The 17,567-nt window shown below is 45.5% G+C and overlaps 1 protein-coding gene across 5 annotated transcripts in view; it reads left to right on the top strand.

Annotated features, from left to right (window-relative positions):
* WWOX (WW domain containing oxidoreductase) overlaps positions 1-17,567 on the top strand; it is a 910,606-nt gene that overhangs the window by 222,101 nt on the left and 670,938 nt on the right. For all 5 annotated transcript variants that reach the window (XM_079116956.1, XM_079116953.1, XM_079116957.1 and 2 more), the window contains one exon: positions 11,373-11,461. In XM_079116956.1, coding sequence (XP_078973082.1) covers positions 11,373-11,461 — 89 coding nt within the window. The remainder of the gene's footprint in view (positions 1-11,372; positions 11,462-17,567) is intronic.

Raw genomic sequence — 17,567 nt, 5'->3', positions numbered from 1 at the left:
ATTTGGTGAGTAAGGTATCCGGGTTCCTTCCTGCTATTGGCTCTGAGCCCCAGGGGCTCATGATAACCTGGGTCCCTTTATGGAAGGAGGGGGAGTATGGGAAACCCAGCTCCCAGGAGGACTCGCCCAGCAGTCACACCGCCCCCTCAGGACTGGTAGTGGACAGGCAGATGTCCCACCGCAGAGTGATGCAGTCTTCCGCAGTCACCATCTCCTTAACAGCCTCATGCTGTGGCGCAGGGACAGCTCTGAGTGACAGCTGCCAAGTCTGCAGTGTTTCATATGCACAGAGCCAATTTTAAAATCACAGCCTGTTGGCTTCTTCCCTTCAATGTGTGACTTTAAATTCGTTTTCATTTCTTCGTGATGACTGGTATATTTGTGCTCATTTCCGTACTTTTTTTGTTCATCAACTTTTTTCTTTATTTTTTTAAAAGTGTGGATGCGGTTTTAGTTGGATCATTTCTTTGCATCTCAGGCACTCCTCACATCCTTTTATTTTATATCCTCTGCCTCTAGAATGGATCCCTCCATCCTCCCCTCCTTCCTTCCTTCCCTTCTATTTTCAGTGACTCCTGGAATCTGAACGGATAAATCTAAACTTCTCTTACACAGCTGAAGTTATCAGTGTCTCCGTCATTCTACTGCAGAACAAGGCTGGGGTGATTTAATGATCCAGTGAAATCCTCCCTCCCGTAAAACAGATCCCCTTGTTGCTGCTGTTTCGGTCCTTCTCCAGTTCCTTCTCAAGTGTCATTCATCTGGTCCTGGGGCTCTTCTAAACAATGCTGAAGGTTTGCAGATAACCTGACCGCAGCCCCTCCTCTTGCGTGCGTTTTGAGTTCCCATCTTCTGACTTTGCCAGTGTTTTCCTGTGAACTCTTAAGAGGCTGCTGGGCGGATGCAGTATGAAGCAGGAAGCCCCATTTCTTTCTGAAGCACGTGTTCCATCCTCCCTAGTTTATCTGCTGGACATCCTGCCTTGCCTCTGCGAAACCTCCGAAAAGCTTCTCTTTGGATTGGTCCGCACACCAGCGGTGACCGTGTGGGCCACTCCTCCAGCGTGGTGTGTGCTCCCTTTACATGCTTAGTGCATGCTCTGCAGGCTGAGCTCGTGTCCATCATCCTCTAGTGTGACCATCTAGCAGGAGGCCAGCCTTCCACCAGCCAGCCTCAAGTGCCCGGAGAAAGGCCTGGATCTCAGGTGGCTTGTGGAAAGTCATGGCTGCTGGTGTTACTAGCCCACTTTTATTTCATGCCACGTCTGTCGGTAGGTTGAATGACCATTCGTTCCTTGCCTAGAGTAAACCTGTCTTGGAAACCTCTGTGCCACACACTGTGTATCAAGTATTCCCATGGAGATGTTTTAAAACTGTGCATTTTAATTTACTGTCAATGTCCACGTGAATTATTGGTTGTTCGGGTTCCTTGCATAGTCTCTCCAGCAGTGTTCTTAGGGATGGAAATTGGCATCGCCTTTTTGGAGGACATCCAGCAAAAATCTATCAAGATTTAAAATGTGGCTGTTCCTTGACCTAGTGAGTCTACTCTCAGGGATTTATCCTTTAAGAAAAAGTCGTACGTTGCCAAGTGTGTGTGCTGCGGCATTACTTTCACTAGCCAAAACCTGGACACACGTAAGTTAACATATCCCAACGTGAACAGCAGCTAACACTTTCAGATCCCACAGTTCTTCCCATAGGTTCCCAAAGGTACCGTGATCTTTGGGGCTTTACAGTAGCACCAGGTGCGAGGGGGTTCTGTGATTTGTGATTTTACAGAAGAGGAGGTTAAGTCGCAAGAATTCAAAGGACTTAAAATCAGCACAGTACAGTGATGCAGCCACATCAATGTTTATAGCAGCTCAGTTCAAGATAGCTGAACAGTGGATCCCACCTAGCTGTCTTCACCAGATGAATGGATGAAGAAAAAAATATATATCATGGACTCTTATATGTCTGATGAAATATTATATATACATGATGGAATATTACCCAGCTTTAAAGAAGCATTTGCTGTAAATGGATGGAGTTGAAGAATATCACACTAAGTGAAATAAACCCAACCCAGAGTGCAAGGCTGAATGTTTTCTCTGATATGCAGCTGCTAATCAACAATAAGGGGCAGCAGGGAAGAATAGAGATATTTTAGATGAGGTGGAGGGGAGTGAAGGGAGGGGAATGGCATGGAGGTAGGGAGGACAGTAAAGTGAAACACGTTATCACCTCATATGCATGTGTGACTGCATGGCTGAGGTGATCCCGCAATATGTATAATCAGAAAAATGAGAAATTATACTCCATTTATGTATCAGAAATTTACACTCCATTTATACATTTATGTATGATTTATTGAAATGTGTAAGTGAATTCTACTGTTATGTACAACAAATTAGAACAAGTAAGCATATTTAAAAAAAAGAATTCAACTAAAAGTATTATAAAGCCAGTGAAGGATGCGGGAGCAGTTTTTACTATTGATTGGACACTCTGACAAAGGGCTGGACATAGTGGTGGAGCAGAACTGGAGGGGAGCTCTGTTTACACACAGCCAATTAGAAAAGCCTGCTTGTGCCCCGCATGAGCCACAGCAGTGCAGGAACAGTTGCCCAGTGCGTTCATGTGTAGAACATGTATTGTGGAATGGAATCATTGCCCTGCTGTTCCTGGGGACAGTGGGACTTGGGAGACATTGGGACTTTATATATTATCTACTGCTGCATTATTTGTACTTTCTTCAATTAACTAGTTTTATCTTTAACTCTGAAGGTAAGTTTAAGTAGCTGAAGATCACCTCGGATGAATCCAGGTTCCTCTCGCCAAACCCACACAGTAGCCTCAGCGCTGTGGATACTGGGGCCCAGGAATGCTTGATGCCAGTGCCTGCCTCTGACAAATCGTGATGGCCAGGAATACCGCAGACACTGTTGGGTGTCCGCTGGGCGTACAGTGGCCCTGGCTGCAAACCCCGCAGATTGACTTGGCTCACGTGGTGTGGCCAGTGTATGGTTCTCTCCTCTCCAAGGGCTGCGATGAATCCCTGCCTTTGAGGATCTTTCCAGCTTTCCAAGTCCTCCAGGTGGGGCACACAGTCCTTTAGAGAGGAGCAGACATGTCTTGATTTTCTCTTTATATTCAACTCAACCACTATTGAGCTGCCACCAGAAAATCACCAGCCCCGGATCTGTTTGGAGATGGGCATCTTTCTGGTTCTGGGGGCTCAGCACTGATTTTTTTTTTTCCTTTTATCAGCAACTTCCCCAATGTAGGAATGGAGGGGGTTCCGATGCTTAACAAGTTTCATTAAGATTGCAGCTATTAAATATGCAAAATATATAGACCCTTCCAGTCAAGACTGTAATTATGCAGTAAATTAGCTGTTGTCCTGTATGTCGCTTTTAAGCACATCTCTGATGTTTCCAGTACTTACATAAGATATAGGGCATGTTTATTAAGAGTCCTCAACTGTGTATAAAACGAGAACAGTCAAAAGTAATGGTGTATGCTGAAGGATTCTTTATCATATGAATTTACCTTTCGTCATCTATTATTTATTTCAGCTATTTTATATGCCATTATAATAAATATTATGACAGAGAAAGCTTTTACGCTTCAACTTATTGTACTGCTCTACTTGCCTGCAATCCTTCAGGAAAATGTAACCATGCTTTACCTATAGTTAACGTAAATCATCACTTACATTAGAATGAAAAATTCACCATGAAGAAAGGCTCTTCCTTCAATAGCAAGGCATAAACGCACAGTCGTGTTGACTGCCAAACTCCCCTGCCATTCACTGTCCTTTAAACTGTTTTTAAGCTGCAACGTGAATACATTGCATAGAGGAAAATTGGAAGGTTTCGGAATATTTTCACTCTCCTGTTAGTTTCTGGCAAGATAAGCATTTTTTATCCAGAGTGCAAAATATGGCCAATTACCGTCTAAGCATTTTTAATGGTTTTGCTTTACATGGCTCCTAACTCACATACCAAATTAAATAAGCTGTTATCCGATGTAATTTCTCCTTCAACAGCCTCACAATTACCTATAGATATTGATACAGTTATTTTATAAATTGGGTTCCAGCAACACAAAGCAAAATTTTTGGCTTGTACATAATAAAGAAAGAGTTGTCCTGATTTCCTTAGCAGGGATGTTTGTGTGTTTTGGCAGAGGGAGGTGTGGCATGGGGGGCCCAGGAGTGAGCGCTGATGCTTCATGGTGGATTTTAAGGATGGGAATGAGAGACCTCCCCTGGCCTTCAAGACTTAGAGGAAAGTCTGGGACTTTGCCAAGCATCATTTTGGTATGGTTCCCAACTTCAAAACGGGCAGGCTTCTCTGAGAGCATTTTCTTATTAGAAGTGAAATGTGGGACTGGGGATATGGCTCAGGTGGTAGGTGTGTGCCTCGTAAGCACACACAGGGCCCTGGGTTCAATCCGCAGCACTGCAAAAAAAAAAAAAAGAGACTCTCAAACCCTTCTCTTTCCTCGATATCCTATCAGAAAAAGCATTTATCAGTGCACACCTCTGATCGTCACGCTCGGCCAGGCTTGGGAAGACTCCCCGAGAGGCTGGTGCCTGATGCTCTCCCGGGTTCTTTCCACCAAGAGCTACAAGAATCACAAATCAACGCCAGCTTCTATCTCCTCAGCATTTCCCAGCGAAGACTCGCCATCTTGTGCCACCATTAACATCGCTTAAGTAAAACTGAAGAAATTAGTGTTATGAAGTCCCACATAGGATATTGATGAATTATTAAGCCAGTTTAGTTAGATCTCTATTATAGTTCAGTGAATAACGTCATGTCAATAATGTGCTCGGCACCAGCGTCTCTTGCTGTTGTAAATGTGACAACTCCTATTTAAGGTTTCAGAATGTAAAATCGGGACTCTGAGTGTGTGAAGTGGAGGAGACACATCAGCATAATGCAGTTAGGGCCCATTGGATTAGAATTTGCGGGATGCCGTTAGCAATAAGCTCTGGATGTAGATTATTGCCAGGGTTCTATTTTTTCTTTTAGCACTAACACTTCTCTTGTAAATTCTAAGTGTATAAAATAAATATGATATAAAATGGACACAAATAAGAATATATAGATGGTGTTAATTTCTTTGCAGCTTCTTGGCTGTGTGTTGGAGAACGTGAGGACAGGGTACAGCCTGGTTTGGCATTTCCATGATGATACCATCTTGGGAACTGCTCACATCTCAGTTGCAAACCTGGGTCTTCCCCCCATCTGTCACTTCAAATTCTCTCAGCCTCTGTTTTCTCATGTGTAAAATGGGGGAAAATTGTACATATTTCAAAAGATTTTTCAGATTATTGTTAGAGGAAAAACAGTACCAAGCCTGATTTTGGTGCTCATTGTTTTTGCTGCTTTTATTATCACTGAACATGTGTAATTAGGGGTTTCTGTTGCGGGGATCCTCTGCGATAGGGGTGAGAGTTGGGTGCACAGCCATCAGCTCCACAGGTGGGCCCCTTGAGGCAGCACTACAGAATTGCTGATTCCCAGGGAATGGTAAGTCTTGCCCTGCAGTGTGGATGTGGAGACCCTAAAGGCGGTGAGGGAATTTCCTGGGGTTCTTTTGGAGGCTGAACTGTGGGCTCACGCAGTGCCTCTGGGTTTCTCCATCCTCCTGCCTCCAGCCTCTGTACATACAGATGTGTTCCTCTCTGAGCCTCTTGGTGATGACACTTTTGACACACGGTAACAGAGAGCTGCTCCTGCATACCTCTCAACCGACCGGGTGTGTGCAGGGATCCTGGCTGAGCCCCGTGGAGAATGCCGGGCCCCTGAGCTGGACGAGAGTGAGTCCAAATGTGCCCTGTGAGTTCACTCGGCATCCTCCGTCACACCCAGTGACTTGGTTTCCAGACCGGATACCTGGGTCCATCCTGAGATTTGGGATAGTGGAAATGATGCGTCCATACACACAACTGAGTCACAAGCGATTTATAATGAATGAAGACTTCAGGTAATGATGGGGACTTTTTTAAGAAATAGATCTGATCTGTGGAATTATTTCTATCATGTTACCAGAAGGTCTCTTTTTACGGCATCGTACCCTTTTCTGACCTCCTGTTGTTGAGTGGACTAATTGCCTGAGATGTCTGCTCAGCCGTGTGGCTGTCCTGGGAATTAAACCAGGTGAAGGAGCTGGGCCTGGGGGGTGCGCTTCTCTCCCCAGGCAGGTTAGTGACTGCATGGAAGGATGAGCGTGCTCTCGGGAAAGTCGTGCCCCTTATCAGTGAGCAGGAGCGGACAGCAGGCTGCCCTCTGCATGAGGCTGCAGATCTGGTGGTTTCCCTGGAATAGGCCTTAGCTGCCCTGAAGTCTCTAGAGGCCAGGAGGGGCGGTGGGCACGAGGAGCGCGGTGGGACCCAGAATGGTGAGTGAAGTCATGGGTGTTTGAAGTATGGCTCTACCAGTTATCATCTGGCAAAAGCTTTCTGAACCTCAGCCTTTCCGTCTGCGAGAGGGTGTGTGAGAGTGACCGTCTGCCTCAGGTGCTTGCTCTGGGTGTGGACTCGCCTGCCATGTTCTGAGATGGCTCCCCACTGGCCAGCTGTGCCCCGTCCGCCTTTGAAGAGTGAAGCCATCCATGTGCATATGGATGGTGACGCTGAGCTCACATGACAGTGGCATGGAGCTACATACAGACTACCTCTCAGGGGCCGGGTGCTGCTCCTAGTGCCCACGCATTAGTTCATTTCCAGGTAAGGCAGCCGCTAGGATTATTCCCATTTTATGGAGGGAAAACCTGAGTTTTAACCTGAGGAAAATCGACTTGTCCAGCTGGCAAGTGCGGGAACGGCCCCAGACCCCAGCAGCCTGGCCTGAGCCCAGGGCCTTACTCGACACCTTTGGGGTTCAAAACACTCATTGAATTTGGGAATAAGGGGATTCAGTAAGCTTCCTTCCTCCTGCTTTGGGATCACATACCATCCTCCTCAGAGGTGCTGTTGGAACCTTCTCTGAGCTAGGTATGTTAATTTTGTAAAATTAGCCAGGGAGATCTGCAATTCCTTATATGCATTATTATTGAAAAACAATGAACATTACATTTTAGCAGTGGCTATGAAAATATTAAGCAATTACTGAGTCCTCTTCTGTGCACCATACCTTAAATACATTATGTCTGATCTTTAATGTTACCGTGGGAGACTCCTACTGTTACGCCCATTCTCTATGTAGGTAGCTAAGGCCCAGAGCTTCCTTGACCTGGTATTGTCAGAGTCATGCACCAGCTGCACTGTGGCCCCAGGTCAGCCTGGCTCCCTACATCTTGGTTAAATACTGCATACGCCCCATATGGCTCCTTTGGTTTTAGGCAGAATCACATCTGAGTCGCACGTGGCTAATTTATAGTCATAAAATGATACTAAGGCTCACTGTTGCATGACAACAACAAGCAACCCCTTTGAATCTGCTTTTATAAACTCTGGAATCACTGAGAGGAGTTTCATAATTTAATAAAGATCAGATGAAAAAGACTTGGCCTATCGCAGGTGTCAGCCAACAGTGCCACCATCACGTGCCCTTATGTCCCAGGGAAGTGGGAGAAGTTTGTGGTCACTCAGCAGTGTCTTTCTGGAGAGTCTAGGGGCAGGTGGGCTTCTGAGCTGCTGGGACGCTGTCTGATGCTTTATGCATTAGAAGCCACCTGTGAGGTTTTGCTCTAAAATGATGGGTAGTAGCATCTGAATTCCTAAGTATCAGTAAGTCAAGGCATGGAGATTTGGGGGCTGCTCCTTACTGAAGCACATCCTGATTGATACAGAAGATCTTCCTCACCATGCTAAGGAGTTTGGATCACATCTTGTTGACCTTTCCAAGCTACAGAGGGGTTTTATGTGTTCGTTTTGCTGACCCAGAGGGCCAGCTCTGGCCAAACAAAATGTGAACTTTTCATGTTGCAGATTGCACGTGCTAATTTGAACTCCTGTTAATGAGAGACCTGGGTTTTTTGGTGGTGATAGAGCAGTTCTGTACGTGGAATGTGTGAATGAATGGTTATACTAATCTATACCCATGACAGAATGTCACAGAATTGTGCACAAAGATAGTCCAAACAAGGGAAGGAAAAAGAATACATCCCCACACTGGTGGAAACCTAGTAATGAGAGTGGTCTAACACATTGTCTTGTGCCAATGTCAATTTTCAAGTTTTGATGATGTACCTGCTACTGATCCTGAGATACAAAGAAACACAGTAAAAGGTAAGATGTCACTGTTAGGGACACTGGATAATGGGTACATGAACACTTTTTTGTGCCAATTTGGCCTCTTCTTATGAATTTATCATTAGTTGCAAATGAACCAGCAAATCCATGAGTTAAACCAAGACAGTGAATCTTGGCCTGTCAGATTCACTAGCACCGTTGGCAGGAAATCTCACGTTGGCAAATTGGGTCTCCTGTCCTTACCTAACAGCCAGCATTTTGCCATTGAAAAATGGATCTGTTTGTGGTGACCGAGCCCCTCCATTCCCATTCAGAGCAGGTACAGAGGCAGACATTTCTAGAAAGCTGCTAAGTTTGTTGGACTATCAGAGGAGCAGCCCCACATGGCACACATAAACACACACATGCCCTAATTCTGAGAGCCCCATTTGTCCCCAGCCCGACGTGCTATACTGCTCAGTTTCTCTGCGTTTCTGAGGGCCCGTAGCAGAAACAAGAAACCTGATATCCAGGGCAGAAGAATTACCTGAGTAGTAGCATGTGCCTGAACCACTCTCCCCATGAGCCTCGTAACCCACAGCCTGTGGCTTAGTCTGTTGAACTACTCAATGGCTGGTGACCCCTTGTTCCCCCTGGATGTGTAAGTTCTGATTTTGTTCTGATTGGTAGTGGCAGCTCTGTGCTTTATTTTGGAGCTGGGGGAAGCCAGGGACAACCTAGCCAGAGGAGGTTATGTACTAGAGGAATGTGTGGCCCCTGGGTAATGGCTTTGCTTTCTTTGGAATGTTGCTTTGGGGTCATCCTCTGGGAACTTTGTTCCTCTTCTATGGGGGCAATAAGTACATGCATTTTTTTTTGTACTAAGTGGCGTGCATTGGCAAAGAGGGACAGTCTATCACCGACTCCACAGCATTGCAAATGTGTGATGCAGTGAAATTTCTGTAAGATTCTGGCTGTCTTGCTCCCAGGGAAGTGATCCGGAGAACAGAGGAGGTGAAAGAGGAGGCTGGGGTGAAAGGTCACTTTGCTTGCTAACTTTGAATGTCAGATCAAGTAGTTAAGTGTTTGTGAGGCACATGAATCTCTGTGGGGTCAAAAAAATAAGCCATTGAATATAAAAATCTCATGCTTCTTTGATTTTTAGTCATCAGTTAGGTAAATATTGGTTACTCAGACAGAAAGAATGTGGGGTTTTGCTCTTCATCTGGAGACCCAAGCTCTTTACAGGGAGTGCGACCTCACTCAGTGCCATCAAGAGTTCAGATGTCCATTTCCTTCTCTGTAGGGTGGGGTTGTGGCCTCACCCTGCAGGACCCTCCAGTTCTCAGCTTTATTACTCTGACCTTAGGAAACTCTGATGCCACCCCTGTGTTGGCACGTCCTCTTTTCCTTGATTAGGTCGATGCTTCTCTGCTTCCTTTGAAGTCTGCACATCTGAGCATCTGCCACCTTTGCACCAAGCCCAGGAATTTGCATCTTTGCTGGTCAGTCTTGCCTTTGGCACCGAGATGCTGCTGGGATTTGGGGAAATCACTCAGTCGCTTTATATCCCTATCCCTACCATTGGACTCTGTTAGCAGACGTGACCTGGATCCTCCAGGATCTGACAGTCGGTCAGTGGCCTGGTCTGGTGTGGTCTGCAGGGAGGATCGTTGGACATCATTAACATCATTTCCTCCATGACCCTGCAGCCCACCAAATCTCCACTGATGACCAGGTGACATTAGGACAGGATTTGGCATAGTCGATGTCTTTGCTCCTCCTAGTTAAATTTATTAAATATCTTCTGTCTTCTAGACAGGATGTGAGCTCAGCACTTTGCCCACATCTCTGAACAGATATTACCGTTTGTCTCTTACAAGTGAGGAAACTGAGGTTCAGCAGTGTTCAGTGGTCCACAGTTGGTGTGCCCTCCAGTTGCCACTGCCCGATGTGGATTTTTGAAAGCTTAGGACTTGGGTTAGAGCCCAGGACTTAGTCAGCCAAGATAAACTGGCTGCAGATACACTAAACACTCAGCACAGCGAGCACCCCTCCCGAGTAGGACGTCAGCATGGGGATGTCCTCACAGTGCTGTTCACATTGTTCCATAGCCTGAGGGTATCCAGTTAGTTATTCTCCCTGGACTTGCTCAAGCATCACAGTCTGGACTGAAATTCCCGATTTGACCATTGGTTTCATGGGGCTCTTACCTGAACAGGCAGATGGCCTTGGCATCCTGGCTTTATGTCTTTTGGAGGAGCTGGATCTAAGGAGTAATTGTATTTAATGCCAAACTCCAAAGTCCTTCCAGACCTAACAGTCCGAAGCACCCCATAAACTAACAAGGCAAGTCAGATGGGCAGCCCTGAGATCTGTCCTTCCAGAATTGTGCCAAGAGGACTCTTTCCAGTGGAAGGTGACTGTGTTCGTTCCTGACCTCTCCAGTCCCGGCTTCTTGCCTGAAGGGAACTTGGGCTTTTGGGCTCTGTGATCTCTTGAAAGAGGCCACCCTATAAAAATGGGGAACATATTGCACATCATTCAGTCATTTGGAGGATTAAGTGAGATGTGTGCAAACGCCCAGCCCATGGCAGGCTCTGAGTAAACAATAGCTATCGTCAGCATCGTTACTTAAAAAGTGCCCTGCGGCCTGTAGCGCGTGTTCTGTGTTGCTCAGCCAGTCTTCTCTTGGGATCTAGGTTAGTCAGAGTCCACTGGAATACAGGAGTCTTGCCTGCTTTGGTCCTATCTATAAGTGAGTTCCCTTTAATTTTTGGAACAGCCTTACTGGAAACATCTTAGTACTTAGAAGGTAATTTTCAAGGTTAAAATGTCATCCAGTGCATCCCTGCCTGAGCCAAGCTTGGTCCTGGGTCTCCCTCTCCTTGGAGCTTTTCATAATGCAGATTGGGAGGAGTTAATGTGAGCCAGGAGCCTGCTCCCTGCCTGCCTGCATGTGCAGAGGGAGGCCCAGTGCATCCGTAGCCTGTAGATTTAGCAGAGTCCCAGCCTCACATGTTCTCTGAACTTGGCAGTAAAAGCCTTGTTCTTCCATTCATTCCAATGATTTATATTCTCTCTGGGCGTCTAATATTAAACAGGGGAATTCCGACATGTTCCATAACACATTTACTGTAACTTGATACCATGAACTAAACTTGCTGTTATTTATCATTTCTTTTTATTTTCTCTCATTCCAGCACAAAGCCAAGGTAGAAGCAATGACCCTGGACCTCGCTCTGCTCCGCAGCGTGCAGCATTTTGCTGAAGCGTTCAAGGCCAAGAACATGTGAGTGTTCCAGCGGAGGGTTATAGATCATAATTCCTGGCTATTGTAATGTCTTTATCAGATGAACACAATTGGGAGAACACTGTGGTGTCGTCTTGGCGTCCAAACAGGAGGCTCATTTATATTGGCCCTGTTGAGGTGTCCCATATTTTCTTGACTCTCAGTCACCCTCATTATGAGACGTGTCATCAATCTAATAACAGCTTCCCAGATAAAAAAGGAAAAGACACTCTTAAAGCACACTAGTGAAGTGGCCAGTTAAAAGCTGGACCATTGTGAGATGCACCCTGGCCACAGACATCTTTCCAGAGCGCCTCGGAATCGAGGGAGAAAAATATTTTAATTGCATTCAGGAGCAAGTAACCTCAGTTACCCAGGACTGCAGTGTGCTGGAAATCGAGCAGCAGAGGGATGTATATTTTGCAGGCCTTCCATGATTTGATGTGGTGCATGGATGTGGCTCCAAACACACAGACTCAAATACGGAGAAACTTACTCCTGTTTTTAATTTTCATTCCTTTTCCGTCTTTCAGAATGCCTGAAGGAGAAAGTCCTAGTTATGGGCTCACATATTTTTGATGCCTTCACAGGCTGACTTCCTTTTCCTGCAGAGGAGAGAGAGAGAGAGAGAGGGAGAGGTAAAGGGAGGGGTGAGAGAGGAGAAAGGGAGGTAAGGAAGGTGGGAGCGGGGAGGAAGGGAGGAAAAGACAGACACTCAGACCCCAGTTAAGGAAAGTGATAGTGACTCAGTACATTTTAATGAAAATATTTTTATTCCAAATGTTTATTTTTATGGTTGACTCATATAGGGCCAGCAATACTGATTTCTCTTTTATGGTAGTAGTTCAGATTGCATTAATAAATAACTTAGTTTATTTTCAGTGAGAAGATGGAAATATGAGGGTTAAGTTAATCGTAGTGCAGATGGGGCCAGGGGTCACACCAGCAGGACTAGACACAGAGTTGTCATACATGACAAGCTGGCCGTGGTTTGGGTTCTGTTGGGGACATTCGTTCTCCAGGCAGCTGAAGGGTGTGAAGGAAGGGGTCGGAGACCAGATCAGCAAATGGTACTCAGAAGGGCTGACTCCGCCTGGCTCTCCTGTCTCTCTCTCTCTCTGTCTGTCTCCATCTTTTAGACTGTCACAAAGTTTGTTCTTTGTGACTCTTTTCAGAGTGAGCAAGTGGCCTGAGCCTTGAGCTCTAGATACTATGTGGAGTTGGGGTTTGTTGAGAGAGTCGTCCCCTCTCCAAGTGCAGGCACTGCCTTCCCAAGCACGGGCAGGTGACAGCCTGCAGCCAATCAGTGGATCTGAGTGGGGTCTCCTGTGCGCCTGTGCGGTGCTTGGCAAGTGGTAGCCACCCTTTGCCAAAGTGATGTGAAAAGCCGCCCAGAATGGGGACAGCAGCGGGGTTCAAGACGTGTTCATTTAGTCTTCCCCATTCATTTGTCTACTTGTGAGCGCCTCCAAAGCCCCAGGCGCTCTCCTGGGCTCCAGGAAGAGAGCGGCGGCCACTGGAAGCCAAGTTAGCCGCAAACAAGCCGTAATCTCCGTTGTCAGCAGGCAGCACTTCATTGCCAAGGGCCGACTCCTCAATCGCACATGTCTGTGGTTGTTTCGGAGGGAATAATTCTCACAAGTGCTGCAGCAGAAGTACCAGCTCGTGTCCTGGGGGCTTATTATGGGCCACACACTACGAAGGTTTTGCATGCATTTTTCTGGTTTGGTTTTCAAAGCAGTCCTTTGGGGGCAAGGTGTGACTGTCTCCATTGTACACACGAGGAAAGTGAAGCCAGAAAGGATAAGCGATTCAGAGGCCCAGGGTTAAGTAGAGGGACTGAGGGTCCACGTGGTCCATTGCACCAGGCTTCACTCTTGACCACCGTGTGGCGCTGTTTTTCATTTTAAATAGGACGGATACTGGATACTGAGACTCGGAAAATGAATGATTGTCCCAGGGGTGCTGGCGGTTGGGGCCCATGCAGGGTTTGGGCCCAGCAGGACTCTCCTCTCTCCCACACGCCAGCCAGGGCTGGCATTCACTGCCCTGATCAGCTCCCTCCAGTCCTGCATCAGCCCACACTGCAGAGCAGCTTTGCGAAAACAGCCAACTGTTACATAATAGGATCTTCTTCCACATCTTAACGGGACCATTAGTTTTTAACCATTAAGTTGTTTGGAAATCAGCAAATTAAGTGCCTTTTGTAATCACGGAGCCAGAGCTCTTGGAGGGGGCTATCAACCATTTTGCTCTCATCCTAGAGTTTAGTAAATGACTTTGACTTTCTCCATTCGTAGGTTCGGGAACAAGGGTGGTTTTTCCTTTGGAACACTCCGTATCTGTCTCTTGAGAGGACAGGATTGTACAAGGCTTAGAGGAATATTGTGGTGGCGAAAATATGCATACAAAAGTGAGCGCTTTGACTTTTGAAATCCTGCCAACGTGAAATCTCTCCCGGATAGGCAGATGACAGTTTAGTACACGCAGGTCTTTAGATTCTGAGAACTGTCAGAAGTGAATTTAAGTGCTGGTGACTGGGCTGCCAGAAAAACATGTGTAACTCCATTCTTATCATCGCCTCCCATCTTTAGACATTAAAATTTCCTTGCGTGTGAAACATAATGACAAATGAAAGCAAGCCTGCCAGCTCAGAACCAATCTCTTCTGTGCCGTTGGACTGAAGAGAGGAAACATCCTTAAATTTCCATTCCACATGGACGCCCCCACTGGATATCCCATTTCAGAGCTGTGTGAACAAGCTGGAGCTTCCTCGGGCTGGGTTCCTGTGCGGACGCCTCTGTGCACGCTCCGGCCCAAGCAGGGACAGGCAGCATCTCCTGAGTCTCAGGCTGAAAGAGGAACAGACGCCATGTGCATATGTGGTAGCAAACGCAGCCTCTTACCCTGCAGCCACCTTCCAGCTGCCTTCCCGGGACCTTCCTCTTACAGGGTGGGAGGAGGAGGAGGCTCTTTCAGAGCGAGCCTTGCTCATGAGACTACCTGAACCAGCCCTGCCAGCCAGCTCTCTCGATTCTGTGCAGGCTTTGGGGTGAGCACTCATGTGTGCTCTCTCTTGGATGTCGCAGGATATCTCCAGACATTGTCCTCATTAGCCCTATTTTACCAATTAAAAGGTCAAAGAGCCGGGAGGTCAGGCCACCTTCCCCAAGTTTAGCAAGTGACAGATCCAGAATTCGAACCCAAATCTGTCTGAATCCAGAATTCGTAGGTCTTTGTGTTACTTCTCACACTTGGCTCTGTGTTTTCCAGTGTGGATTTCTGCATTGGTTATGTATTGCTGAGTAACAAGTTATCCCCATGTTTTATGGCTTAAAATAATTATTAACTATTTGTTCTCTGTCCCCCTCCTCCACTTCCTCCATTCTTCCCTTCATCTCTCCCAGTTTGTTCTCATCAGGATTCAAATGAGGTCAAGGCATTTTAATTTCTAGGTACTCTCCTTTTTTTTTTTTTTTTTTTTTTTTTTTTTTTTTTTTTTAATGTTTAAATGCAACCTATTTTAAATGCAGCCACAGGAGGCACCTGAGGATTGCGTCCTGTGGCGTCAAGTAAGGTGTTCTTTCCACTCTTTTTCCTGTGGCAGGTAGCTAGCCCTAGGAGCTAAGGGGCCTCATGCTTAGGTTTGGTGGGGGCTTGCTGTATCCCACCTGGAGGACACGTGCCTGGATGTGGAAGCCAGTTTCCTTAAGGCCCAGCATGACCTCCCTGTTGCTCCTCTGCCCACCCCCGGCTTGCTTTGCCCACTTCCCTTCCCGTACATTTATTCTGTTCTTCTCCACTCCTCCTCCTGGGTGGTCAGCCCAGGAGCCTCAGCCTGCTTCTAGACAGTTCTCCCCAGAGTCAGTGGTAGTGGTGGTGAGCCAATGTGTCTCAGATCCAATTATTTTGGGCATTACTGGAAAGTTCCACCCCAAAGTTTGTGGTAAGTCCCCACAAAACTGAGTTGTGAAGGATGTTTTTGTTTAAACAGTGATTCTGGAGAGGAGCCAGGCTCTACCCTGCCTGACTGGCAGAAGCATCTATCAGAGTGTGAAGAGCTGGGACCCCTTCTAGTCACTCAGGCCGATGATCAGGATGTTCTGCCGGAGGCTGGGAAGCAGTGGCGTGTTTCTTGGGATGATTTTGTGCAGTTCCTCTTTAGTTGTAGCTCCTTTGTTTACTGGGAAGTTCACAGTTTGAATAAGCCCTGGAACAGCTCCACAGCTTTGAGAATTGGTATTCCATAAATATTTCTTCTTAAAAAATGGGTTATAGTTTGAGTTCTACAGATCTCCCCCAAAGTGGACACCTGGATCCAATTCCTGGACTTTTAAATATTGGGAATGGCAAAGATCATGGGGTGTTCATTGCTTGAATCCCTATTGTCAGCCAGTACTTTTATTATTGACCAAGTGTTTTGTTCTACCTTGAAAATTAATTGGAATTGAGAGGAGCTGGTGTTAAAGTAAGTGTGCCATACTGAAGGTTTCTGGAACTTGATTTTTGATTGTGGGTTTATTTCTCTTCTTAACTTTCTGTATTTAGTATAATTTAAATAAATGAAGCTTCATTTCACTTAGAAGATCATCTAGAATACTATTTTTAAAAAAGGTAAAGGTTTTCTCTCTTTGACTTTTTAAAGCAGTGAAGGAGAAAAATCTTCAACAAAGTTATTTATTTTCACTTTCTACTAAATTACTTTCACAACTTGAACATAGTAATCCCAGATACAGTATTCTTGGATTCATATTCCCATGCTTTCTGTCTCTTATCCATTTATAGAAGCGGGTGAACTCTAAATCAATTCCAAATTTTGAGGGATAAATTACTCTAAAGACCAATGTGTGAATTACACAATCTTTCTTTTTCTCCCTTGCTCAATTTTAAGAATAATGTGCAAGCCAACGTATCTACATCATTCTTCACTCAAATGAGAAATCTGTTTTGGTTTGCCTAACAGGGGATCATGTTGCTTTGCTGTTCTACACAGTATGAAACAGAGAGAAGAGAAAACAAAGTCAGATTTTAACTGTAATGAATGCTCTAAATCTAGATCTTCATTATGATTTTTTTTTTCCCTTTTTTAGGAAGTTTGCAAGTTAATTTTTTTCCATCCCATACATTTTCGATCTTAAGGCACTGAAAAGTAAATCACATTGTGAGTTGTTTATTGTTTCAGGAGACATCAGGGGCAGCATTTCCTCATAAGCAAATGTTTTACCTTTTGATATTTAACTCTTTAGGTATTAAGTCTATGTAATTCCTTTTTTAAAAAAGTATTTTTTTAGTTGTTGATGGATCTTTATTTTATTTATTTACGTGTAGTGCTGAGAATCAAGCCCAGTGACTCGCACATGCTAGGCAAGTGCTCTACCACTGAGCTATAACCCCAGCCCCTGTGTAATTCTTTAGAAGCTTTTTCTAAAGTGGATTATACCTTCTCACCCTTTATTAAACAAGAGTACTCAGGCTGGGGTTGTGGCTCAGTGGTAAAGCTCTTGCGTAGCATATGTGAGGCACTGGGTTTGATTCTCAGTACCACATATAAATAAATAAAAATAAAAAAGGTCCATTAACAACTAAAAAATTTTTTTTTAAAAAACATGCAGACAATAGAATGACAAAAAAAAAAAAAAAAAAAAAAAAAAAAAAAGAATACTAACTCAAAGAAGCGCAGTGTAAAACGGGGATCAGTAATCTTCTCTGTAAGGATCCAGGGAGTACGGTGTTAGAGGCCACGAGATCTCTATTGCTACTGGCCAGTGCTGCCATTGTAGCATGAAGGCAGCCATAGAGGATGTGTCAATGGTTGCCGTGTTCCAATAAAACTTTATTTACAAAACAGTAGGCCAGGTTTGTCAAGGGTGGTAGTATGTGAACCCCAGCCCAGCAATCCACCACCCCTGGCATTGTGGAAATGACCCAGGTTTGGGGGATCAGCTAAACTTAGTTTTAAATTCCAGCTCTACCACTTACTAGCTGTGTGGCGAGGCCCTGAGCAAACTTCTTAGCATCCGTGGGCCTTACTTTCCCAGTCTACAGAAAGTGGATGCTCACCTGTGCTTCATAGTGTTGCTAGGGAGATGAGTGTTTTGCACGAGGC

The sequence above is a fragment of the Sciurus vulgaris genome, assembly GCF_902686455.1.
Source record: "Sciurus vulgaris genome assembly, chromosome: 17".
In the NCBI taxonomy this organism is placed as follows: Eukaryota; Metazoa; Chordata; class Mammalia; order Rodentia; family Sciuridae; genus Sciurus; species Sciurus vulgaris.
This window is presented reverse-complemented; position numbering and strand designations above follow the sequence as displayed.